The sequence below is a fragment of the Rhipicephalus sanguineus genome, chromosome 8 (assembly GCF_013339695.2).
Source record: "Rhipicephalus sanguineus isolate Rsan-2018 chromosome 8, BIME_Rsan_1.4, whole genome shotgun sequence".
Classification (NCBI taxonomy): Eukaryota; Metazoa; Arthropoda; class Arachnida; order Ixodida; family Ixodidae; genus Rhipicephalus; species Rhipicephalus sanguineus.
In genome coordinates this window covers 123,742,228-123,769,934 of record NC_051183.1, presented here as the reverse complement: position 1 = coordinate 123,769,934, position 27,707 = coordinate 123,742,228, and the positions used below count along the sequence as shown (strand labels likewise).

Here is a 27,707-nt window from a genome sequence, read left to right as displayed (position 1 = left end):
TCCTCCTTGACATAAAGTCGGCGTTCGACTCGCTCCCCCACTCGTCTATCCTAAGTGCTGTGCGCGCGCTCGGTGCTGAGGGCAAACTCTTGAACTACGTTCAGGCCTTCCTCACTGACCGAACGTTTACTGTGCGCGTGGGCGGGGCGACAAGTGCGCCGCGATCTGTCAGCTGTGGCGTCCCACAAGGCAGCGTCCTCAGCCCGTTTTTGTTTAATCTGGTACTCGCGCCGCTCGTCAAGTGCCTACCAGAAACGGCTGTGTTCCCTGTTCGCGCAGTGGTGTACGCTGATGACGTCGCATTGTATGTGCGTGGTCCGACCCGAAAGTGCTCGGTGGTGCGCGCTTGCATGCAGGAGGCCCTCCAATGTGTGGCCGCCTTCGTGAGAAACATCGGACTCGCGATCTCGGCGCCGAAAACCGAGGCCCTCGTCGTCCACCCTCGTGCTGAAGTCCGACGACGTCTTCCGTGCCTTCAGCTGGATGGTGCACCAATAGTTTGGAGGAGCAACGTCCGCTACCTCGGCATGACGATAGACAATCGCCTCCGATGGTTCCCGGCGGTGCGACGTGTACGACAGACGACGCGTCGCGTGGAATCGGCCGTGCGCCAACTACTCGCAGGCGGCAACGGATGCCCCGCTGCCTTCGCCTGCACCATCTATGAGGCGATGGCTCTGTCTGCCATCCACTACGCACTGCCGATCTGCAAACTCCAGGCGCCACATTGGCGACTGATCGACCAGGACCACCGCCGAGTCATCCGCATGTGCCACGGAATGCCTCGTGGCTCTCGTGTGGCAGAGACCCTCGCGGAGGCTCGTGCGTGGCCTGCGTCGCTAACGGCGGACCTGCGCGCATTGTGCCACTTGCAGCGTCTCCACCGAGCGCCTGATGCAGGTCCCCTCCTCTCGCGGTTACGTGCTGTGCCAAACTCACGTGTCGGCCAACTTATCGACGTGTATGACGGTGTTGTGGCTGACGACCCCGCACGCCTTTCGCGCTGGCCACCACCTCACCGTCGAGTGCCCCTTCGAGTGAACTTGAACCTTCCGGACATTCGATCCAAACGCCACACCCCCATCAGTGCCATTGCTCAGGAGGCCGCGGCGCGGATGTATGAGGACCTGGCCGGTAGGACGCGGGTGTTCACCGATGGGTCCGTCCTGCAGGATCGCTCAGCCGCGGCCGCCTGCATAGCCCTTCAGCTCAGCTCGGAACGACAGTGCCGCTTGCGATACTGTGCATCCTCAACAACAGCTGAGCTAATCGGGCTCCAGCTGGCTGCAGACCTCCTGCGCAATTCGCCGGCCGTCACGAGCGCAGCAATCTTCTGCGACTCGAAACCTGCCCTCCGCCAGCTCGCGAGGGAGGAACGAGGCCCCCTTCTTGCTCAGCGTGCCGCTCTCAGCCTGCTGGCCCTCCAGGAACGAGGCTGTGATGTGGTCCTTCTGTGGCTCCCTTCACACGTCGGCATCGCGGGCAACGAGGCTGCAGACGAACTCGCAAAACGAGCACACTCCGCCGAGACTTCGCTGACGGATTACGCCAGCTCGTTCGACTCGGCACGCAACAACCTTCGCCGGGAGCTGGTGCGCGAGCATCCTGACGCACGGGTCGCCTCCGGACAGCCCCCTCCTCCCATCCCAGCCACTGGTATCACTCGCCGCGAGCGCGCACTTCTTGCCCTGAGGACCGGTTCTGTGTGGCCCGCGGAACGCAGGCATCGTCTTCGAGGCGCCGCTGCACCAAACTGCACCGATTGCGGCGCGATCGAAACCCTGTGCCACCTATTGTTTGACTGTCCTTTTCTCAACACAGCGCGGAAGCGGCTCGCCATGAAATACCGCCTCGTACGTGACTAGCTTCACACGAATCCGCTGTTCCTTGCCTCTAACATGCAAAATATTAGTATCAGATTATCTCCCATATCGCACCGAAGTTCTTTATAAGACAGACATTAAGAAAGGTTATCCGAAAAGAATCTAGAGCGTCAGTGGAGTGTTGTTATTTCTACGAAAACGGCGCTTGTTTCGTGAACACAATCTTTAGTGCACCGAATCAAGAAACGAGACAATATTGACACAATTGAGAAAGTTTCAACGTTACGCGCTTGCTTATGCAAGCAAGTTCCATTTAATTTTTCACGTATCCTCTCACGCTCGTTAGCAACTTGAATTTGAACGCTCCATGGGCCGTAACTTTTGCATGCTTCTGCCACAGCTCAATAAATTCCAAGCTCTAGCGAATGGCCAGTCCAATCTGTAGCAGCGTATCATGAAATAACCTGAGAAGTTCGTTAGGTGAGAGCTTAGCCAGCAACAAATACATTTGTAAATGTTGCGGAAGAACATTTTGTTTATGGTGCTGGATTGCTGACCCTAAGGTAGTGGCATAGAATTCCGGCCGTGGAGACTGCATTTTCGATGGAGGCGAAATGCTTGATCACTGTGTATTCAGATTGAGGTGCACGGTAAGGACAACATATTGTCAAAATTTTCACAGTATTGCACTACGGCATGCGTCATGATCATATCGGGGTTTTGGGACGTAACCCCCGAAGAAATATTATAATGAAAGAACATTTCTCTCCAACTTTGTTCTTGTGGCATGCCTTCTAATATGTCCGTAGAAGTTAGAAATCAAGACTGTCTCATCGTTATTTTCGTTGTCATCCGCTGCATTCTGTCCCTCCAGCTTATCAGATCTGAACTGTGTATATAATAGAATCAGCAAAGAGCGCCAAAGAGACCTTTGAAAAAAAAAGGCCAAAGTTTCACAGCAAGGGCGAAGCACTCAATGTCGTAGCAACAAATTGCGATGTGCTACGAAGTAAGGCTAGTAGTTAAGCAGTTAACTACTTTTGCATCAGATCTAGCGCAACTCGGCAAAACGCTAGAACTATGAACGGCGTACGTGACAAAATGCATTGGCTAATCGAGACAGGGGGTGCATGCAGATTGCAGGTGGTAGGTGGGGGGGGGGGAGGTTACTAAATCGCTTCGTCTCGGTGATCACGAACAGTAAAAAATGTATATTTGGCAAATGACCAATTCGAACCTGACTCTTCCCGCGCACAAACCCGATGACTTAATCATTAAGCGTTCTTTCCCCTTTTGTCCAACATAAAACGTCTTGTACGAGAGAGAAGGGAAATGGCTCGAGGGGCTCGTTTCTTCGATCTATACAACAAATGAATCAACAGACAGTTAGGCCAAAGAACGCGTAGGGGACAATATTCGTTGTTTTTAAATATTGCGTAACGATAATGACTTACATGGAAACGAATTAAAGGAGGCGACAAATCACCCTTCCCGTCAGTGGGGCCCGAACCTACAGCGTTCGCGTTCCGCGCCTTGCAGGCTTTTGAAAATAAGAAAGAAAAAGAGTTGCCTCAGTCAACATTGCTTTGCTTCGAGTTGTCCTTGGCATAGGTGTTGTGCCCGCCGCTCGTCCGGTTTGCAATGCAGACAAGAAACAATCATCATCATGCCGGCACGCGCTGTCTTCGTCATCTTCTTCATCAGCATGACCAACTTCTTCATCGTCTCCTTCGCACCGCGAACAAGCGCGTTCGGCGCGCGCTTCCCAGCTGCACCGATATGTCCTGCCTGCAATGCAATAACGTGGCAAAATGTACTTTTGGGCTAGTTGGTTCATAATCGTAGTGCACATGTAGGGAAATGGCCATGTAGGGAAAGGGAAAGGGGAGATGTAACTTGTCAAAATGTACTTCGTGAAAGCATTGGCGTCATGTACAAGTCAGCTGACAGGTTAACAAGGGAGGTTGTTGAAGCCCAGGGCTGGGCAGAGATACTCAGAAAAGTATTCCGGAATACAGATATCGAAATACGTGAACTGGAAGCCTAAAATACAGATACTGAGATACATTTGCCTTTAACGTAACGGGATATTTCGGAGATACTTTTGCAATGAGACGAAAAAAGTATTCCGGAATACAGTTACAGCGATACAGATACTGGAATAGTTTTTTTTTTATTTCAAGGATGCTCATACTACGCAAAGACACTTATTAGTGCAGCATAATGTTGTAAATAAAGTTACAGCGCATCGAAACGTTCAGTTCATTTATTTATTTATTACAGTACCCTCAACGCCATTAAGAAATTGCAGGGGAGGGGGTGGGCAAAGTACATAATTAGTAATAATGACATAATTCAAAGTATCAATTGCAATAAAAATACGCTATTTCACAGCAACAAAACAAGGATTGGACACCGAATTCGACATTCTTGGTGAACAAACTAAACTATACTAGAAATAGCACATTTTAAGCAAATCACTCGAATCACTAATGAATCTCTTCTAGTGCACTAATAAACCTCAGTGATTTGAGAAAAAGCACACATTTATTTTGAAGATCTGCTTTGCTAAGAAGGTTGCTGTGTAGGCTTTCAAATAGGCTGTCTTCTAACAACGTCGGTTCAGCCTCAGCACAAGACTCACGAAAGAAAAAAAGTGTGTCTACCGCTGAAGGCGAGCACAAATTCGTGTTATAGTGAATAAATACCGCCTTCATAGCCGGATTGCCCTGCAGCGTGGCGATATCTCTTCTTGGGTCATCTAGATATCGAAACACTTCCGCCCTCACTTGGGTTGTTCTGACTGTTCAGAATCCAAAGTCGGTCCCCATCTTCGGAATCCTCAGCCGTCTGACCCTGTCGGCTTCAATGAAGCTGTCACCACCAGCGACGCTACCAGCACCCATTTCAGAAAGCCGCAACAGGCGAAGTCGGCTCCGGCGGTGGGGGAGCCTGCTACCACAAAAGACCGTTTCAAGGCATGTCATCAATTAGGAACGCACCTTGACAATTGGAGAGGTGGCTGAAAGCGCGTCAAAGAGCCATCTTCTAGTCACTTCGGCCGCGACTACGGGAACTGCTTTTGGAAGTGTCGCCGCTTTGAGGACTGAACGCCCGCGAAGCATTGCAGAGCCTGTTCCAAGGCGGTATCCGCGCCGGGGATCGCGAAGTAATGGCTTGCCACCCGAAAAAAAATTAGGCCTGCTGCACTGACCTTGAGAGACAGCGACTTTCGTCGGCAGAGGCCGACAACACTGCCTCCGCGATTCTGCCGCCTGCGTTGTCGCGCGCTTTACCACATGGACCATTCTGTGCTTGAGGGGAAACCATCCCCGCCCTATCTGTCGGCGACCGGCGGCGCGCCTTTGCTTGTCTTGGCACAAAAAAGAAGAAAAAAACGTCATTCTCCCATTGGAAACGCGCCTCCACTCATTTCCGACGCAAAAAACAATGTAACGAGATACCCGTGTCCTGCATAGTATCGCGATACAGGCGATACATCGTAAATGTATTTCACTACTGAGATACAAATACATTTTTCAAATGTATCTCGATACAGAAATACAGATACTCAAAAGTATCTCTGAAATACTATCGCGATACTCTTGTATCGCGATACTGCCCAGCCCTGTTGAAGCCCTAGAGATTAAAAAGCTCGGGGAATCTTGTGTCAGCATGCCTTCTGTTTTGCTTTCAGAGAAGGATGTCAGATTTCTTCCAGGAACCGTTTTGCACGCACAGTAGGAGTGACCACGTGATACAGTGTCATAGCTTTTGTAACCTTCTTTCTTCTGTTTATTCATGTGAAGACAGTATTTATTCTGTGCAGATAACGAATAAACTTTCAGTTGTTAGTGCGCCTTGTGTTACGTGTCCTTCTCCTCGTCTGGTCTGTTGTTTTCGCCGGCGCTGTTCTACTACGGCAATAACTTGGATCGGAGAAGAAAGACTACCGATAGCGAGAGACAGAAAACGAAATGAAAGAAAGAAAATGAGAGACAAAATGAGAAAGAAAAGGAAGAAATAGGAATCGGCATATCACGAAAGTTCAACGTGTCTTTATAGAAGTAGCTGAATTTTTACTGTACAGTGATATAAGAGAGCTTGCACAATGTCTATTGATGTATGGTAGCACCCTTTAACGTGTACGTACCTACGCTGACGCTTGGCGCCCCATGTGTAGCCCGACGACTAACGTCCATCATCAATTATTGACCAAACATTTGTTGCGGTAGCCTCAGTAGTTGACGGTGAGAGCGTAATCAGAAAAAAATCACAGCATATCCACGGAGTGAATGATGATGAGCGGGCGAAGCTGCGGAGGTTCATCGGTAAACCGTGAATCTTCCGTGAATTCTGCCCAGTACATCATCACCGACGTGAGATCGGGCGCGTTTATACTAAAGGTTCGATGAGTTATGACGACTTGCAGCACACTTAAATTTTACATATACGCTGTGAATTTTCATTGTTTAGAAAACCATTGCTTTAGAAAACATCTGGCGTCCTTCGTTAAGCAGCTGGCGTCTTTTCGTTTTGCTTTAGAAACAACTGGCGTTCTTTCGTTTTGCTTTCAGAAAACATCTGGCGTCTTTCGTTGGTTTATTTCATCAATCAACGGCGTTTTGGACAAAATTTTTATTGTTTAATCACGCACAGGAGAAAGCTCACCAGGCACTACCTTGGAGGAAAACAATGGCTGCTAATGGGAATGAGAGACAGAAGAAGTCGGCTTTTAGCTAACACTTACACTTCTACTTCTACTAACGTTTCCTACTGGAACATGCCAATGGCTGCTAATGGGGAATGAGATACAGAAGAATTCGGCTTTTAGTTAACGCGCACGCTGCGAATTTTTTATTGTTCAACAACGCACAGGAAAAATCTCCCACCGGCACCACCTTGGAGGTCAAGATCTGGTACTAGCATTACGACTGGTTACGCACTACGACTACGAAAACTACGAGGGACGAATGGGTGCCGCTTTAAGGAGCTTCGCCCCTAAAAGCGGTGTGACTGCGAGAAGAGCGTTGCGCATTGGACGAAGAACATGGGCTAATGTCACTATCCCGCGGCTTCTCAAAGAGTAAACAAAACTTCACGGGTGGACTAGAGGGAAACGCAACGCGCGTCGTGTCTTCCCTCTAGCCTTGCCGCGATTTTTCTCGAGGCGAGCGTAAGCGGGGAACGCGGTGTTACGGCCAGGCGAGTGGGGCACGTGTCGCAGAGCTATATTTAAGATGGACGGATGCTATGAGCGTAGCCGACGCTTGGGCTGCTATGGTCGCCACCTTGCGGTGTGTTAAGGCGCTGACAAAATGGCACTTTTCCTATTGGAGACGCGCCGAATGGGGCGGACACAAAGCAACTAGGCATTGCAGGAGCTACTAACGGAGCCCACGGTCCTGATGCATTACTTCACTTTATCGCTCCCCGATGGCGACACCACCCACCGACCAAGATCACTGTGAGAGGAAAGTGTGCGATATAAAAGATGCGTTTGTAAAGGCGGCTCATTATGTGGCGGTGGCGTAGTGGATAGCGTGCTTGGCATCTGCTGTCGCGGACCGGAGATCATGGGTTCGTCTGCGTAACTTTTTGCTCAGCTTTTTTTTTCTTTCCCATCTGATCGCGTGCATTTTTTCGACGTCATTTCCGTGACGCAAATACGTCAAACAAGTCTTGGTGGACCCCGACATAAAAAAATTTCGTGTTATAAAGGGGGAATAAAGATTGAACGGCACAGAAAGAAATAGATAAACAAGAAAACCCGGGAGGTAACAGCCTCAACGAACTTGTAACTCATATCATTGCGAATCGTGTTCTCGCGAGATGAGCTGTCCACGCCACCAGCATTATCCCTTCCTACCCTAGTTTGACACCATTCATCTGATGCAACGAATACGCCCAAACAGTCACCTTAGTGTCTAGAATCGTTTCAGCATCATTTGGGTTTTATGTCCAAAAATCACGATATGAATATAAGGGACGCCGTAGTGGAAGGCTCCGGAAGTTTTGACCATGATCTGGAGTTCTTTAACATTCGCCTAAATCTATGCGCGCGGGCCTGTAGCATGTCGCCTCCATAGACATGCGGCCGCTGCGACCGCGATTCGATCTTGTGACTACCGGGTCAGCAGGCAAGCACCATAACCACTAAACCACTGCGGCGGGTGTCGATGAGCATTTGACCTCAAGGAAGGTCTAGGGATAAGGCAGCGAAACGGTCGACATATTAGTCGGTATGCTCGGATGTAATACCAGACCGTCGTTTTTGTAGTTACCATCAGAAAATCTGGCACCATTGTCGGACGAGCTGGGCTGCCTGTCTTGGAACACGGTGATTAAACGATAAAGAAATTGCATACCTCGAGAACGATCGACGAAATTAAAAGGAATGATAGTTAATGTATTGCTGCTATGATGGCTTTTAAGGAAGGTAAAAGAGCACAGAAAGCACATATAAACAGACACAGGCGCCTCTTCAGCGCCTTTTTTCATTTATCTTTTCGGTACACTTTAACATTTCTTAAAAATGAATGACCAACATGTCCAAACTGCCGCAGCGATGCTCTGATGGGCATGCAAATTTTAAAACCTTAGCTACGGGCTGTATGCTGAACTAGGTTCTTTCTTTCTTTTTTTAACGAAGTGAAAGATGCTGACCTCTGGTGCCAGTTTCCTGGTGCTATGCCCTAAAACACCATACGGAGACAGAACATTCACGTAAATAGTTGAAGCCACAAAGTTTGTACAGAAGTTTGCAGCCACGTCCAATGTGACGTCAAAGGAGCGGACCACGTGACCGAACGTTTTGAAGAGCACGTTTGTTTGTCTGGGTGCACCGTTTCTTGGACGGTGCATTCGTATTAGCGAGAGATTCGCAACGCGGCATCAAGGTTTTTTCTAAAGAATTGCTCATTATTGATTGTGCTGGCAACATCGTTAGAAAATAGACAGCGATCCTGACGATCATGTTTAAGAAGTCATTCCGTCTTCGTATTCAAGATTGCATGCAAATTTACAACAATCGTCAGTTAAATTATTTCAGCTTTTTATGAAAGAGGTTTTGTTACGGGCGCCAAAATGTGAATTTCGTTGCTTGTTGGCCAGTGACAAGATTTACAACTGCCGTACCGTGCTTTACATCCACAGACGGTTTCCTGTCAAATGTGCGACTACAACAGAGGTAATCTGTATCAATACGCATATCTGGAGTTACAACGCGGCTTAAGAAAATGTACAGTCGCTGACAATAAAAAAGAAACAAAAACAACCAAATCTCTTGATTTTTCGGCGCCCAATACGGCTACCCCGAAGCAAACAAAGTGAAGAAAGGAAAGGAACGGATTAAAATTGACATGGTCTCTTGTGGATTCGCCTAAAACGAATCGAAGGCCGAAGCCATTTTCTTTTTCTTCCCCGTCGGCTGTGATGATAACCCTCCCACCACACTTCCTTGCTGCCCCTAACGAGGGTTTGTAATGCCTCCGAGATAAGATGCGTCACGAACTTTCTGCCCCTCAAGTAATTTCGCAGTGCCTCCAGGATCCACCCACGTTTGACCAAGAGACGATATCATGTGATGACGTCATCGTGTAACGTCGCGTTATGTGTAGTCATTATGACGTCACAAATTTTACATCGCGGTGTGTGACGTCATGTGGTCTGGGCAAGTCTACCAAAGGCACGCATGCCCTGAAGTATACGCGAAGAGTTGTTGCCAAAGGTCTAACCACGTGCGGCGTTCTCACTCAAATCTGGCACATTTGTTTTGCCTTCTTTCACAAGCAACAACATTACGCTATGGAGACACCTCTCTACACCAGCGATAATTGCCATAGGAGTCACGACCTTTGTAAAAATGACTATTAGATTCCACAAGAGCAAAAAGAAATTCGCAACATACCCGGTGCGACCCCGTGGGCTCAACACGCTCCAGTGGAAATACTTGAGTTCATTGTTCATATCGTTCGCCTTCTCGAAAATTTTGAAGCCCGTATTGTCACCCTCTTTAAGCAATGCTATCCATGTAAGCCTCGAAGCTCCTTTACGGAAACGAACTTCAATTTTTTTTCTGTCTTTAGTCAAGGAAGTTAGCAATATATTAAAAACAAGCTTTTTTGGAGGTTTGAGAAAAATGCCTGCATTGACGAGTAGTATAGTCCCGCGTGGAGAAATAATTCGCTTTCTGGTGCCTCGTTTTCTCAGTTTTTTGCTTTAACGCATTTTAATGAAATTATTTGTTTGTTCGCACTGTGTATCGCGCAATTCAGCCGATGGATTTGCCTCGAGCAGTTGACACCAAATGCCCACACAAACCGCTCTGTTCACATGTCGTAATGTACGATGGCTAAATACAAGGCGAAAAGCTCAGTTTCCTCAGCAAGCGCAAAAATTGATCGTCGCCGTCGCCTGTGTCAACACGAGTGATGCAAAAAATCATCATCTCATGATGGCCTCACCACATGCAGTCATGACCTCTGAGATCACCAAAATTTTTGACATCAATCATGAAGCCATCATGGCGCCCAATCATGCCGTCATTGCTTAGTCAAGGGGGCCGATCAAGGAGGCGGTGCAAAGCCAAGTGAGCTGGAGAAATCTAGCAATGCCCCCTATTGCGGAGGCAGTGTAAAACGACGTATCTTGCAGAAAAAAACGCTCACGAAAACTTGCTATTTCGCACGAATCAGCAATCCCACACAATTGGTTTGACGTCGTTCAATGTGGCGCTGTTTTTTTTTTTGGTGACTCTATACGCCCAAGAATGCAAAGCACGGCAGACAAGATATACACGACAAATTTAAGAAGAAAAAGATGTGTTGTGGCCGAAATAAAAAAAAAGAAATCCAGCCAATTCCGCAACGTGAAAACTGTAGAAACTGCTGAACAGTGCTCTCGATTTGCCTGCCTCTGTTGACGCTCAGCTTGTGTTAGTCTGAGTTGAAGCTGCGGTCTCCATTGGCGCTCAGCTTGCGTCTGAGTCTTCTGTAGCTGAGGGTTACCTCGCACTCGCTGGCGTTTCGCCTACGCGTTTCTCTTCAGTAGGTCTGCGTCTGTCTCCCGGCGCTGGCGTTTCGCTGGCTCGGACAGACGAATTAGCCCTTCGGTGACGTTGGCGTCCACGGGCAGGTCCGTGCCCACGTTCCGAACATGCAGCCTGCTAGGCGTCCATGGCGGGAAAGGAAACCTTCATTTGTGATTAAGGGGGCACCCGCTCTTGACCTATTTCGGAACTTTGAGCGTGACGCCAGGCGACCACATGAGACGACAGCTCGAGCGCCTAAAGCACTCAACAGTTAAAAATTCGGCACAGTATTACTCTCTGCAGCACTTGAAGGCGAAATCATGCTGCACACTTGGTGATGCGTTAAGTTGTACAATCAGGGACCAGACTTCTTCAAAGACAGCTTGCCGCAGCGTGGGAGACGCGTATTAAAATAGTGTGATGTTCTCAGTGAATTCCCATGTTCCTTACCCCTCCACTGTAGCTTCCTTCACCTGCCGTGTTGTTATATTGCCTCCGGGATCGGAGCACCTTTGATGAAGTTACGATGCGATATGATGATATTATAATGTTACGCCATAACATGCGGTCGTTAGTGGCGTAGGTCAAATGGTTTTTTTTAGGACTTCATTCGCCTGCCCCGTTTGCCTCAAAGAAGCAGCTAAACAAGAAAATAAATGGCCAGCTAATCGAGAGTTTGAGAATTGGGGCCGCAATGAGCTTGCGGATTCAAGAACCTTGCGTGCCGCCAGGGCGCATGCGCTGAACTCAAGCCACTATTGGGCTCTTGCGCCCGCGTTGACTCAAGATGCAAGAACTGAAAACTAGCTCGGGTCACGAAGGCGTCTCTTAGGTCACCAGCGAGAAGACACTGACGCTTCGCGGGCCACGGCGCAGTATTGCCCGCGTCTCGCGTGATTTTACCTTCGTCACGGGCGGCGCTCCATTCGCTTGACCCAACGCGCAGCCTGTGCTGGCCCAATTCTCAACTCCGCTGATCATCCGAACGCAAGCGCAGGCTGCCCAACGCAGCTTTTAAACTCAGCGTCTTGGATCCCCAATTCTCAAACTCTTCCTAAAAAGACAGGGCGTGCAAACAAGGACACAAGAAAGAAGTCAGGACACCACAAACGCCGGCGTTTGTGGTGTCCTGACTTCTTTCTTGTGTCCGTGTTTGCACGCCCTGTCTTTTTGGAATGAATACTTACCAACTAGCTCAGCTCTCTGTTATTCTAAGTCTCAAACTCTGTAATTACTTTCGCTTCAAAACGCAAGGTGACCGTCTACGGGTAAAATAGGACTCCAATAAAAGTGTTTTTAGTCAATGTTACAGAATTCGACGTACAGTGTGCGTATTATTGTGAGATGTTAGAATAAAAACCACAAATATCGGGTAAGATATTTCTCTTTTAGTTACTTATATGTTGTATGTAAAAGCGTTAATGAGATTTGCACACGACGAACTTTCCGTACAGTCCGAGCATTCTTGGGGGCTCTCTAGGCTAAGGTATGTTCGCAGTACGTGCATCGCTTGGCTCCGATAGTGAATAGTAGGAGTAAATCCCATACAATACCCAGAAGCGAGCTGTTATGGAAATGCACACGGATCAAGACAATATACAAAGACGACAACATAGGACCGGACCTTCTCGAGGAGCGATGGCTAAGCGCTCTAACTAGCTCAGATCTACAAGAACAACTGTGGGCAATCCAGCGGGCCCGGGCAGCGGTGGAAAGGCTATGCCTCACCGCACATAATGCCCGGGTGGCCTGAACCCGAGCCGGCAACCTTGCAGGTGTTTTTTTTCTTAATAAAGTTTTTCCGTCCGTCCGATTACATGCGTTTCGTTGTATTTTGATTTTACCGGGACGGCTTACTGCCCGTGCATGACGACGTACATTAGAGTACTCTAAATTTCTCACCATTTGTTCACAACGCATTAAATTGCGTCGACTGTTTCATTCCATTGCATTGTTCCTCCATATTCCTGAAGCGTTTTGTACGTACAGGCGCTCCCAAAATAATTCGAAACGCCGGACACGCCGAAGCTCTCCCTCGGAGGGCGCCCGCCGAGAAGTAGTACCGTAGTATGCTCGTGCGCCGTCTCGCTAGGAAGCGAGCGTTGCTCCCTAGTGCACCTTGATTTGCGTTGCGTTGCTACTAAACAGTAACCGGGTAACCCTATACGAGCCCCTTAGAGCTTTGGTAAGGGGGTCTGGGTGGGTCGTGTCAGTGACAAGCAGTGTCGGCGCATGCACTCGAGTCGGAGCATAAGCCTTCGTGCTTGCGTCTTCGTCTGCTTGGATGGCTTTTTAGATGCGAAGCATCTTATCGCAGAGTTGAAACGGTGTGCGGCGTGACCACCCTTACTGCGCATGCGCCAACCATCTCCACACACCTCCTCTCTACTCCCCCTCCTTGTTTAGATAAAAGGCTCGAGTTAGGTCGTACACACGCCCAGTGACTGCGCCTGCTGCGCCGGTGTCATGAGTTCCACCGTCAACGTCGGCGCCAGTTGCAGTAACACCTTAACGCCTGCCGTGATCGCCGAGCATCAGGTGGAGCAGCGGAAGGCTCGACGCGCCGAAGCGCAACGTAAGCGTCGGCAAGCGAACCCCGAGCTCCGGGCGAGGGAAGCCTAACGCAAACTGCAACGTCGGCGGAAAACTGCTACGGATGAAACGCGGGCTCGACATGCGGAAACGCAAAGGAAGCGTCGGCAAGCAAACCCCGCCATACGCAACGCCGACGTCGAAACCCTTTTTTTACACATTTTTAATATGTATCTCAAAACAAATAATGACTTGTCAAATGATTTTTGAATTAGTATGTATTCTTCATGATTTATATTGTACCTTCATGTTATGTACCTCAAATCATGTGTATGTGCAGGTCACTAGTTCACCAGAAGAATTGATGTCTGGGCAAGTTGGAATTGGTTATGCATTTTCGAAACGGGCGGCGCAAAAACAAGGACGAAGGAAAGACTACACACCACAGAGCGCCTTCTCACAACTAACTTTATTAGTTGATGTAATATGTATGATGTAGATCACTGCACGGGCCGTGATTCTCGGCCCGGATCCGGCCCGGGCCCAGTACTCGTTGAAGTTTACACGCCCGAACCCGGCCGGGCCCGGCCCGAACCCGAGAAAAAATTTCACCTACCCAGCCCCACCCGGCCCCCCCGCAGATTGGGCCCGTCACGGGCCCGATGTAATAATCTAGGTGGGGTTGCCCAAAGACAAATATCTACGTTTTGTTGGCGCATGCTACGCTAACAAGTATACCTTAATCAACGCTTTTTAACTGTACACAAGGGCCTCACTGTGGTAACAGTTTAAAGGACTTACTGGGTACGATGAACGGTTACTAGGCAGCGCTATTCTATACCTTTTTTTCACAAATATAATGGGAATCATCGAGAGAGTTTGGTAGCAGATATTGCAGCAAGAAAAGTGATTTTCAGCATAAGCTCAGTTTAAAAAGGGAGCGTATAAACAGAGGAGACAGAGAACAGAGCGCTCACTTCACTTTGTTTTGTTGCGCTCTTTATTGAAATTTAAAGCATGCTCTGCCAAGAAACCCAATTGTGCACCCTTCTGGATATGTAGCCCCTGTCTTCAGCATATACTTTCACGTTGCCACAGCAAGAGTAATAGAGAAAAAATCCAAATTTATTACCTTTGTTGTAAAAACGATAACCTAGATCAAAATTATAACGAACTCCGTGCACTGCGTGTTTTTTTCGAAATATGTATAAACAACTGAAAGGATGGAAACAAGTCTATCAGTTTTCTGTGGCACAGATTACAGTTCATTTCTTCACATCTTATTGTGCGAAAAGACAAAATATGAAGAGATTCCGGCTGTAAGCACGCCATGCGCTGTTCGATCAGATATCCTCCCGCACTAAAGTTCCTTGAACTGTTTGCGCTAGCCGCAGGGGCGCACACAATCTACCTTGCGAATTGTGAAGGCGTCGGAAGTTGTTGCTTTTAGACTTCCACCACTGGAGCAAACTGCAGGCGTCCCGGCGGACCTATGCAGAATGAACAAAGTTGCCTAGCTCGTCGCTTCATTTCTCTTGTTACCGACGTCGTGCCCCTCTTCAATATAACCTATAAAACTCTGCAGAGGGTTTCTGCTTGCAGATTTCAGCAGCGTATGTAATGCGCGGTTTATACTGTAAACGCGCTCTTTTTTTCATATCATAATGGTGTATATCCTGTTAATGATGTTGTACCGGCAGAAGGTAGCGATAGGACTACGTGGGTAGCACTGGCAGGAGGAGGACGAAGAGATTTTGATCTATTTTCGGGGTTCCTTCTAGTTTGCTAATAAAAGCGCGAATAAGCTTCTGGAAGCTCACTCATTGCCTGCATATCGTTCGAGGTAAGGGGACATCACCAGGCACGGGATTCGTAACTGTTTTTTTTCAAGCCAGATATTTCGTCAAGTGAATGTACTTCGCCCCACGCCTTGTTCAATGGACCTATGCTATTCCTGCACAATCCAACGATGTTGCGGCAGTATCATGTAGCTCTCGCACCATATAGCGGAACAGGATGAAGGCTCAGCCGTTAGCAATGTGTCCACACAAAGCGGGCTGTGCATGTCTATGTCGCGTCACATGACCACTGGGAGCCGTGACGGAGCCACGGAAAAAGAATGTGTCTTTATAGTGGTTCTGTGTAAGGAGACCCCGCGCAGACATTTCGTTTTAGTGGACTGCTGGAACTTTAATAACATTTACAGTACCCTGCTTTAGAGTTATAGATACAAATTTATTGTATTCGATGTATTACTGCGAATACAAAATAACATTTGTGATATAAAATAATAGCGACTGCAACTACTAAAGAACAGAATATTGAGATGCCACTATACAAGCGCCTGGTCTACTTACTTTTATTTCACCCGTTTCAGTTATGTCAAGCAGTCCCTTGTGCAAGAAGCAAAAGAAGTTGAGTACTTGTCCCGCATAATACTTCTCCAAATAGCTTGCCCCGCATAAAAAAGCGTTTTTCTCAAGATACAATATGTGGAACAATCTTCAGAACAATCTTAAATGCCAACTCCGGCGACTTTTTGGCCATGTCAAAGTAATGGTGCTTTTATATTCCTGAGACGCTCCAGTCACGGGTCCGATAGCAGAAACACTCGGCAAGTTGGAGAATAATTTTAAATAACCAAAAAAGCGCAACGCTGAAACCGAAACCCAACCGAGCATACTGTCTTCGCGTGACGTATAAGTGGTTACAAAACCGGAAATCATCAATGCATGCCGGTCCCGCCAGCGCGTAGTATGAAAGCTGCGAAAGCGGCGAAGAGCAGACGCTCAGTTGAAAGGTGACTCCGTCGGAAATCTTGTGTGTGACTGACCGTGTCACGTGCACAAGCTGAGCTGTCGGAAAATGACAGCTGCGATTCCGACGCATGTGGAGGCCAACTGTAATGGTCATTCCTCTTCGATGAAGTGTAACACACCTGTTTAGCTCTTTGCTTGCCTGGTTGCACATTCCAACGCCAGATGGCACCACCTGTCCAGGCAGCTCAAGTTTGTGGGGCCGTGATCGGGTAAAATGCTATCGCTGAGAAGTTCGCGGACTAACTAAAGCTTCTGAATATTGCTATGGGATGAATGCATAAGTTTGGCAATAGCGGCGTTCAACATCGCGTTGGTACGGCCGAAGGAATTTAATATAAGCCAAGTATGAGCCACCTTTTGCACCATTAGGTTACGTTGCTTCGCACAATGCGCAACTTCTGTATATGCTACGGAAAGTGTTTCCGTGGTGTCCACGCATGTGCATTCTTTAGCCGGTACGGTATTACCGTACTTTCCGTGCGGTAAACCGGCATTGCTAACTAAAACACTCTAATATAAAGAGGCAGGGTAATCGTTAGGTGCGAGTGTTTCGTGACTGACAACGGGGAATGGGGTGCAGCCCACAACGCGACACCACTTGCCACCTATCGCACGCATTACCACAAGGAACTGAAATTCACACGTACAGACAACGAAGCGCTCGCCAAACACTCGCGATTGTTGCCTTGCGGATAACAGACGCTCAAGGGCCCCTCGGTTCCGTCACTTCCGCTTAACAACAATGACGTCACGCACCCAATGTTGCCAATAATTTTGGGAAGCGAGGTGGGGAGAGTCGGGGCAATCAATAAAATTCATTTGCAATGAATCTGCGTATGTCTCCAGCTTGTAATTTGGCACATATAACGAGAACGTGAAAAGGAACGTACCCAGCGAATTTTATTGAGATCCATGGACCTCGAAAAATCGCCGGAGTTGGCCTTAAGGCCCGACCCGAGCCCGCCACCTCAAACTCGGGCCCGACCTTAAGCCCGGAGCTTCAGGCCCGATCCCGGCCCAGGCCCGCCGGGAATACTATTTTACCCGGCCCGACCCGGCCCACGAGCCGGGCCGCGCTCGGGTTTTCGGGCAGGCCCGAGCCCGTGCAGTGCTCAAGTATGGTGTAAGAGCACGTGATACTTGGGGAAGGTTTAAATAGTGTATGTTCTTTCTAATAAAGTTAGGTGTGAGAAGGCGCTCTGTGGTGTGTAGTCGTTTCTTTGTAATTTTTTTTTTGCGCCGCCCGTTTCGAAGAGGCCTTTGTCAAGCCGTTCTCACGGCTCTTAGCCTTGGCGACCTTCCAGTTTTCTCTGGTAAATAAAAAATTGGAGAGACGCTCGAGAGGCCCGGCAGGAGCAGTCACTCATCGCGTCGGCTCCGTGTTTCCTGAATGATTCTCGACGGAAAATCACCAAATCGACCGGATTTCTCGTCACAAATCGACGCCACAAGTCACCACGATCACCCTGACACCAAATCAGGTGGGAGAATCTATGTTCGACCATTTTTCGCCCGTTTTTAAGTTTGACACGCCGGCGGAAGAGGCACCTGCATAGCTATCGCCGTAAACTCCGCCGCAACTGCGGCGACACAGTTGGGCGTCGCGAAGGGCAACAAGGAACGCGGCGCCCTACGCGCTTTTTGCTTCGGGTTTTTTGGCCAGATGGAAGTGACTGTGGAGGGAGAAAACGTCTCGAGAGAAGAATTTGAGGATAACACCGGATGGCGACCGGTGGGACAGCGCAAGCCTATGGAGCCAATGCCGGAGCAACGAAGCGAGCAGCATCCGATAGGGGAAAACAACAAGAAACAGAGGAACAACGCCTTCGCCAAATCACCAGAGCTAGCAGAATGCTGCACCTTCCAAGGGAAGACTACAAGATCATTGTTAGACCACGAGGGGGACTTCGCGTCAGCGACCACGGAGCCGCCCGCATTCCCAACAGCGTCTACCAAGCCGCCGATATACATATACCCAGAGAAGCTCGAGAGCAAGACACGATCTGCCCCAACTACCAACAAAACATCATTGTGGTCAGCACTCCAGTCGAAGAACACGCCAACAGATACCAGCGAATGGCCTGTATCAAAATAGGCACACAGGTATTTGATGCCAGCGCCTATGAAGCAGCCCCAGAAGACACCTCCAACGGAGTGATCCGAGGAATACCGCTAGACGATACCACCCGAGATATCACAGCAAACGTCATAACCCCCAGAAACCCAACTGCGCTCGTGGCCAAGCGAATGGGCAACACCACCAACGTGATTGTACTATTCGACAGCTACCGAGTCCCAAGTTACGTGAAGTATGGAGGGACCCTAATACGCTGTTCTTTTTACAGAAAACAACTGGATGTGTGCTACCACTGTTGACGCTTAGGGCATAGGGCAGATGTTTGCCCTAACCCTAACCACAAAATTTGCCGAAGATGCAGGATGCCAAATCCTCCTGAAAACCACGAATGCAAGGCCAGGTACCAGCTGTGCGACCAAGACCACCCCACAGCAGATCGTACCTGCAAGGCAAGGTATAAGGCTTCATTCCTAGTGAGGAAACGCCGTTGGGAAAGATCCAGACAAGAACAAGCGAACACGTTCTACGCAGCACAAGAAAGGCCCTCTAACGCCGACTCTGCGAGCGACCAATCGGAGTCCTTCCCCAGGTTGGCGCACGAGAGGAGAAGCCGCTCAAGGTACAGGAAGAAATCCAGGTCGAAGTCACGCTCCCAGTCAAGGTCCAGGGAAGCCCAAAGCACCGGCGCCGATGCATCGTTCAGGGTGAGCTGGGCAGACAAGGTCAAGGGGGCGAGCGCGGAGCCTTCTTCTGATCAGAAAGTCGTTAAACTAGAGGAAGAGTTAGCACAACTTAAACAAATGATTTTGCAAAACAATCAGACAATTGTCGCCATGAGGGAGGAGAATAAGAAATTAACGGAAGAAATTCACAAGTACAAAAACGGCAAGCTGCAATGCAGTGACGCCACAGTTATAACAGAGGATATTGTAACAAGTATGGAGGAGAACATTGATTCCCCTCTCCCAAAATGTAAGGCTGTAGAGAACAAGAACGAGGGTACTAGCAAACCTAGGAAAACCAAGACCGCTAACATGTTGCACGAACGCCGGAAGGAATTCGAACAACGCGTCGATTTACGAATAAGTCAAATTGAAGAAGCTATGAAAACCGAAATTAAATCAATGAACGAAATTAAGGAAACTATGGGAGCGCAAAGCAAATAGTGGGGAACGGCTATTGTGCAGCAAACTAATACAGTTATTCAACAATAGGAAATTCACCAGCAGCAACTAGATAACTTATCCACTAGGGTAACAGAACTCGAACCGTGGACTTCTGCTACAGGCCTACAAGCTAGCGGGGTAGCACCCATTATAGTAACTACCAAAGCCCCACTGCTAAAGCCGGCTATCATGACCCCAGCGATTCCTAAGCAATCAAATTCGTAACTGCCGCCATGGAGAGAAGCAACAAATATGCAATATGGCAATGGAATTGTAGAAGTTTCAGGAACAAGAAAGCCGTTATACACCAGTATCTTAAAGATAAGGAAAAACCAGATATTATTATCTTACAAGAAGCGCACGGTCTCGCTAAATTGTCAGGCTACCGGTCTATCGGCAGTGCAGAGGGGGAGACTAAAGCCCTTACGACCTTAGTGCGGAGGAACCACACGGCAGTGCAACACAGCACACGAGTTACTGATATATATAATATACTAATTGAAATCATGCCCACAAAAAAAACAGCGGATAGTATCTTCGTACTAAATGTGTACAGTAATCCGAAATTCACAAGACACAGATTGCTAACACTATTTAAGCGAACGCTTACCATCGCGGGCGACCGAGTTGTGATAATCGCAGGTGACTGATGCTCCCCATTCCACGTGGGGCTATAAACATGTTCACCCCAACGGCAGGCATCTTTGGCTCGACTCGCAGCAGGAAGGTCTAACCCTCATCACTGACCCTACAATGCCCACTAGGCAAGGGAATAGTGTATGTGGCGATTCCACGCCCGACCTCACTTTTATAAAGAACACGCAATCAGCTCGATGGCTTAATACACAGCAAGACTTCGGGAGCGATCACTCCATTATTGAAATACAGCTTATAGAGGCCCCACCAAATACAAGGGCAAACAGCTTAAGCTCGTTGGGTGGGTTAAATTCAGAAATATAAGAGAGGGCATCACAGAAAACATTACAGACATTGACCAATGGACAACCAATGTAAGAAAGGATATTTCAAAGGCAACACAAACAGTCCCACCTGAAGCTCAGCTTGAAGTGATGGACAGCCGGCTCTTACATATGTGGGAAGCGAAACAAGGGCCGCAAAAATGGTGGAAAACGCAGAAACGTAACAGAACACTAAGAAAAAAGATAGCCACACTAAACAAGGAAATCGAAGAATATGCACAACAGCTTTGCCGCCAACAATGGGAAGAAACCTGTACCACTATGGACAACCAATTGAGCCTAGCCAAAGCATGATACTTACTCAGGCACCTCCTAAATCCGGAGGACACAAAAACAGTGCATAGACAAAATATGAACAAAATTCTGCATGCATATAAAGGCACAGAACAAGAGTTCCTCAAAGAGTTCGAACTTAAATACATATCCCAGGCGCCGCCATGCGCTCACCCCGAATACTTAGGAGTGCCGAATACTGACCTCGATGAAGAATTCAGTGAGGTAGAGATAAGAGCAGTTTTACAGAAACTCAATACTAAACCGGCACCGGGCCCTGACGCCACTACAAATAAAACACTGCGGAACTTAGACGATACGTCTATTGGCAAATTAACAGACTTTATTAATGAATGTTGGAGACAAGGCCACGTACCGCCACAATGGAAAACGGCGAAAGTCGTTCTTATACCCAAGCCTGGTAAGCGCCTACAGCTTGAAAACGTAAGACCTGTATCACTAACATCCTGTGTAGGTAAGCTGATGGAACACGTCTTACTCACCCGACTCACTAACTACCTAGAAGACAACGACCTACTCACATTTACAATGATAGGATATCGGAGGAATCTGAGCACAGGACGCCATGTTACAATTAAAACAACCGATCATAGATGACCCTGGGAGATCAACTCGAGCCGTCCTCGGGCTTGATCTCAAAAAAGCATTTGATAATGTCACCCACCAAGCCATACTGAATCATGTCAGTACCTTAGGCTTAGGTGAGCGGACATACAATTGCATCCGGAATTTCCTCACGAATAGGAAAGCAAAAATCATAGTAGGGGACCTTACATCTGAAGAAATATCCATAGGCAGTGCAGGGACACCACAAGGATCGGTGATATCACCTATGCTATTTAACTTAGTCTTAATTGGCCTCCCTAGCAGATTACTAAAGATCGAAGGATTACACCATACAATCTATGCAGATGACATTACTCTCTGGGTAAGCACCGGTAGCGATGGGTTATTTGAACAACGATTACAAGAAGCGATCGACACCGTAGAACAATACTTACAAGGTACTGGTCTTACGTGCTCAGCCGAAAAATCTGAGCTCCTACTATATAGGCCAACATTAAAAGGCCGACCTCCCAAGCACCACAACACACGTACATACACAGACATACAACTTACAACACAAGATGGACACTCCATACCCATTGTCGACAAGATAAGGGTACTGGGGTTAATTATAGAGGCTAAAGGCACCAACGGGGAAACGGTTCGCAAGCTCGAACCGAAGGTGTCTTAAACGATGCGCTTAATCAAAAGAATCACCAACAAGCATAGTGGCATGACAGAAGCGAATGCCATAAGGCTTATCCACGCGTTTATCATTAGCCAAATTACGTATGTGGCCGCGTACCATAGATGGTTTGCAGCAGAGAAAATGAAGATGAACAGCCTGATCAGAAAACTCTACAAACAAGCGCTAGGACTCATGCAAAGCACACGTACAGAGAAGCTCCTAGAGCTAGGTTTACATAACACGCTTGAGGAACTGATAGAGGCGCAACGTATTGCACAGTACGAGCGCCTCTCTAAAACCAAGACTGGTCGATACATTCTAGAGAAACTAGGCATCACTTATGACACACAATATGGCACCAAATGCGATATTCCTCGAACCATACGGGCTAAGCTCACAGTCCCACCGTTACCCAGGAACATGCACCCCGTACACCACGCAGGCAAAAGGCAAAGCAGAGCGAGAACCATGATAAAGAGCTCCGAAAACAACAAAGGAGCGGTCTTCGTAGATGCCGCTCGTTACAAATAACAACGCTGTTTTGTGGCGGCAGTGGTTAATGACAATAAACAATGCAGCACAAGTCTGACAATAAACACGACACCCATTGAAACGGCAGAAGAGACAGCTATAGCTATGGCCATAGGCCAAACTGACGCCCATTATATAATTAGCGATTCACAAACGGCAGTTCGCAACTTTGCAAATGCCAGAATCTCCCCTGAGGCACTGCGTATTCCTAGAACAGGCAAAACAACCCAACACGACAGATGTGTCTACATTCTATGTTTCCCAGCCCACACACCCGACCCTACGGGAGAGGTCAACCCTAACGAGGCTGCACACAACGTAGCCCGAGGACTCACTTTCCGGGCTATGATCGATGTTGGTTCCTCGCCAGTCTTCTGATGTGTGGGAGTGGGAGGACCGAATGACTAAATTTAATGACATTACTAAACATTATAAACTGCAGAGGCGCGTTTATCCACCACCTCACCTTAAACTCAATAGGTCGCAGTCTGTCCAATGGCGACAGGTACAAGCCAGGTCATATAAGAATCCCGCGCTACTGCATGTTTTATATCCAGATATATACATGATCGATCAATGCAAAGATTGCGAAGCATGAGCTACCTTAGAACATATCCTGTGGGAATGCCAGGGATTAATACACAGGGATGAGAACGCGACCTCCACCGACAGCCTCCGCGTGCGTTGGCGGGCCGTGCTGCTCAGCTCAGCTCTGGACGATCAGCTCTGGGCAATCCAGCGGGCCGAGGAAGCCGCTAGGAGGGAAGACCTTCTAGGCGACACCTAGGTCGGAGCCCAGCCCACAAACACGTCGGATAGGAAATAAAGTTTTTTCCATCCAAAAAATTGGAATTGAAAAAAAAATTGAAGCCAAGCATCAGCGTCGAGCCAACGCGTCGGCTGCGGACACACGACGTGAGTCCAACGCCCTTGCAGAACGCCTCGATAGGCAACTTCGACGCCCGGGCTTCGACGCTGCCAATACCCGGTTCAAGCGCGAATTCCTCGACCGGAGCATCGGGCACAGCTGCAAAGTGTGCGACCGACTTTGGTTCGATAACAATCTGACCGATGTCGGTAGCATGCGCAACGAACGCCATCGGAACGCGATCGTGCAAGTGCTCGGGCTTCGCATCATCCCATAGTCCCCTTAGCTGGAGATGGTGTAATTTTTCCTTTGTTACGGTGGATCATATTTATAATTTGTTCGGGCTATTTATGGTAGGTGACTGACTAGCGCTGGCAATGGACTGCGTTTTCCTCTGATGCAACCGCGAGCAGATCAGCGGCCCGATTGATAGTGACATACGGACATTTTTAAACCATGACAGTGAGAACAATTTCGCCCTTTTCTTATCCAGACAGCATGCGGAAAACAGTGCCGATGGATGTGCGGAGAAATATACTTAAGCCCACAGAGCCAACCCTTGATAAGCGTTGTATAATCCCTCTGACCAAATAAAATGAGTGTCTGCGCCAGCAAGCGATGAGACGTGATCAAAATGCAAGAACGCTCGCTACCAAGCGACCCCATTTCGTAATTGATTGGTGCACAAATATATTCGAACCACATAGCGCTGTGCGCAAATAAAAACGGCAGATCCCACGCAATGTGGGAATCGGTGTAATGCGAAGCAGCCGGCAAACAGCTGCATACATCGTCTTGTTTGTCATTGATGCAAACGAAGTCATTCATGTTGTGACATCTAGTTCACTATATATCGCAAGTTTGTCATGAATGCATGCATGTGCCATCTGGTATACGCCATGCTAATGAAACGTATATTCTGGTAAATATATATGATGCGTGATCTGATATTTATGCTCGTCACGCACTCCTGTCACGCCATACCAATTTTGGTATATATCCAGTTAACAAAACGGCCGGGAGCGCACCATGAGCATGGCGTCTAAATTATGCCCTACACGACATGCATGTCATGATTTTCATGTTAATTCCTGTTATTTATGTTCGCCACACAGTCACGTCGTGAGACACCAATTTGGGTGCATATCGATCTAGCGAAACGTCCGTCAGTGCACCATGAGCGTGGCAGTGAAGTCATGCTGTACATGACATGCGTGTCATGGTTTTGATGTTAACTCCTGTTATTTATGTTCGACACACAGTCACGTCGCGCAATACCAATTTTGGTGTATATCTAGCTAGTGAAAAGGCCGCCAGCGCCCCATAAGCGCTGCACATAAGTCATGCTGCACATGGCATACATGTCATGTTTTTTATGTTAACTCCGCTTACTTACGTTCATCACACAGTCATGTCGCGCAATACCAATTTTGGTGTATATCTAGCTAGCGAAACGGCCGCCAGCGCCCCATGAGCGTGGCACATAAGTCATGCTGTACACGATATGCGTGTCATGATTTTCATGTTAACTCCTGTTATTTATGTTCGTCACACAGTCACGTCATGCAATACCAATTTTGGTGTATATCTAGCTAGCGAAAGGGGCGCCAGCGCCCCATGAGCGCGGCGCATAAGTCACGTAATACATGACATGCGTGTCAAGATTTTTATGTTAACTCCTGTTATTTATGTTCGTCACACACTTACGTCACGCAATACAATTTTTGTGTATATCTAGCAAGCAAAACGGCCGCCAGCGCCCCATGAGCATGGCACGTAAGTCATGTAATACATGACATGCGTGTCATGAATTTCTTATTAACTCCAGATATTTATGTTCGTCCCACAATCACATCGCGCAATACCAATTTTGGTGCATATCAAGCTAGCGATACGTCCGTCAGCGCACCATGAGCGTGGCACATAAGTCATGCTGTACATGACATCCGTGTCATGATTTTCATATTAACTCCTGTCATTTATGTTCGACAGACAGTCACGTTGCGCAATACCAATTTTGGCGTATATCAAGCTAGCCAAACTTCCGCCAGGGCACCATGAGCGTGGCACGTGGTCATGCTTTACATGACATGCGTACCATGATTTGCATATTAACTCCTGTTATTTGTGTTCGCCATACACGTTTGTCAAGCCAAACCAATTTTGGTATATATCAATTTAACGAAACGGCCGCAAGAGCACAAAGACTGTGGCATGTAAATCATGTCGTTCATGACATGCATATCATGGTTTTCATGTTATGACCTGACATTTGTGTTCGTCATACAGTCATGTTACGCCATACCAATTTTAGTGTACATCCAATCAACGAAGCGGCCAGGAGGGCACAACGTCGTAGGTGGCTAGATAGATAGATAGATAGATAGATAGATAGATAGATAGATAGATAGATAGATAGATAGATAGATAGATAGATAGATAGATAGATAGATAGATAGATAGATAGATAGATAGATAGATAGATAGATAGATAGATAGATAGATAGATAGATAGATAGATAGATACGCTGAAAGTCGCAGAAGTTCGCTCAGAAATGCTTCGCATTTAAAAGACTGCGGAGTCGTGTAGAGCTTGCAAGACTATGCAAGTCACTTCCTCTGCGTGAAATTCGCCTTCATAAGCGTGATTCCTAATTTCATTTTGTAAACTGTTTTACTGCAGCTGTCGCAGACACACCTGTTAAGGAAGTAGGCATGTAATTTTGCAAATCGTCCCCTTATTACCGAGCTATATCTAACACGGATCGGAAGATAATTAAGCAAGAACTAATGCTTCGCAGAACAGGCTAAGACGGTTGAAAAGAAGGCAGCGATGCCGTTGTAGCCATGCCGCCTCACTAGAACGTAGTCTCTCAGAATGGACGCGGACAACGGCGAGAACAGGCTGCAAGGAATAGACAAGCTTTTATATGTCTAAATTACAGTGCGTAGTATGCTGCAGGCCCCGATTCGTCCAGCATTCCTTGCCATTTCTCCGAAGGGCACCAATGGCGCGACCCTTTTGCAGCAACAGCAATGTAGATGAACTAGGGAGCGAAACGTGCTCTCTAGGGAGACCGCGCATGCGCAGACCTTGCCTGTATTTATCCACCACCACTCTCCGCTGGCGAGCGGCTGCGCGTTCCCAATTATTCCGGGAGCGCCTGTACATCGCGTGGCGTTGCATTACCTTCGTAATCGGGCCACCTGTGACCAAGCGACGATTTTATTTTACGACGTTGGCACGTGAGGTCACTTGCCGACGTCACCATGACGTCAGAACGCCGTCACCAACTGCCGCTATCTGTGACGTCATTATGACGTGGCGTGGTGCTGTCACAAATTTCAACTGTCTGTGAAGTCAGCATGACGTCGCAACATGACGTCATCAGTGACGCTGTTTTCAGTAACACTCAAGTCGCCTGCCGTGTTATGCACAAGGAGCCGCTCAACGAGACACTACACGCCTTTGCACTAACCCTTTCGGACAGCGTCTATCAAGAAGGGGCTGTAAATGCGTCAAATTTACACACTATTTCGAGGCACTCGATGTTCTGTTTGAAGGAAAATACCGTCAAAATACGAGGCTTGGTTTATAGTAATTAATGTGAATAAAGTCATAATTAAATATCAGTATCAAATTAAATAAATTACTGTTATTTGGTATTACATTTATTCACATTGAAATGCTAGGTACGTATATTGTACATATCATCTTAAACTAACAGCTTTCAATCGCATACTTCTAATTAGTAATTTTCTTATTTACATTGGCCACTAGGTTTAACATCACAGAGCGAGTACGAATAAATGCTGCTGAGTAATTCTTATTCTTTGTGAATCATGCAGAGTCATTCTAATGTTTTGCAAGAAAATACACAATTAAGCATAAGGACATTCCAACTGCTAATTAGCCACTTAAGGTTCACATTGCATTCATCATCGTCCTCTCCGTTTTCATTTAACGCGTCACAACGAGATCGTCCAAATCACTATTATTACTTGCCAGATTTCTTAATTAACTATAGATATCACGACTAATATTATACTCTTTTAGCGCACTGTTAAGCAAGACAGAGGACACAGCGCTAACTTCCAACATATGATTGATTTCAGTAGGCGTCACAGCAATAAATTGGCTGAAAAGCAGCTCACGCAGGCCCATTTGTAAGGAACAAGAAATGAAAAAGAGAAAGGATTTACAAACACATGCACATCTTGGTTGACCAATTGTTGACAGCGGATCTTAGATAACATGTTTGTCTGCGAGATGATGAGGTCTGAAGATTTGACATCGCCGTCGGGCCGCTGTCCGCGTTTTGTTAAGAAATTAAGTTTCTTTACTTGTTGAT

The 27,707-nt window shown here is 47.6% G+C and overlaps 1 protein-coding gene across 1 annotated transcript in view; it reads right to left on the bottom strand.

Moving 5' to 3' along the window:
• Positions 1-18,615: 18,615 nt before the first annotated feature.
• Positions 18,616-27,707, bottom strand: part of LOC119403488 (acetylcholinesterase-1-like) — a 32,350-nt gene continuing 23,258 nt past the window's right edge. Inside the window, exons 4-6 of the mRNA XM_037670419.1 lie at positions 20,730-20,740; positions 18,840-19,032; positions 18,616-18,724 (exon numbers count right to left, since the gene is read on the bottom strand). Coding sequence (XP_037526347.1) covers positions 18,616-18,724; positions 18,840-19,032; positions 20,730-20,740 — 313 coding nt within the window. The remainder of the gene's footprint in view (positions 18,725-18,839; positions 19,033-20,729; positions 20,741-27,707) is intronic.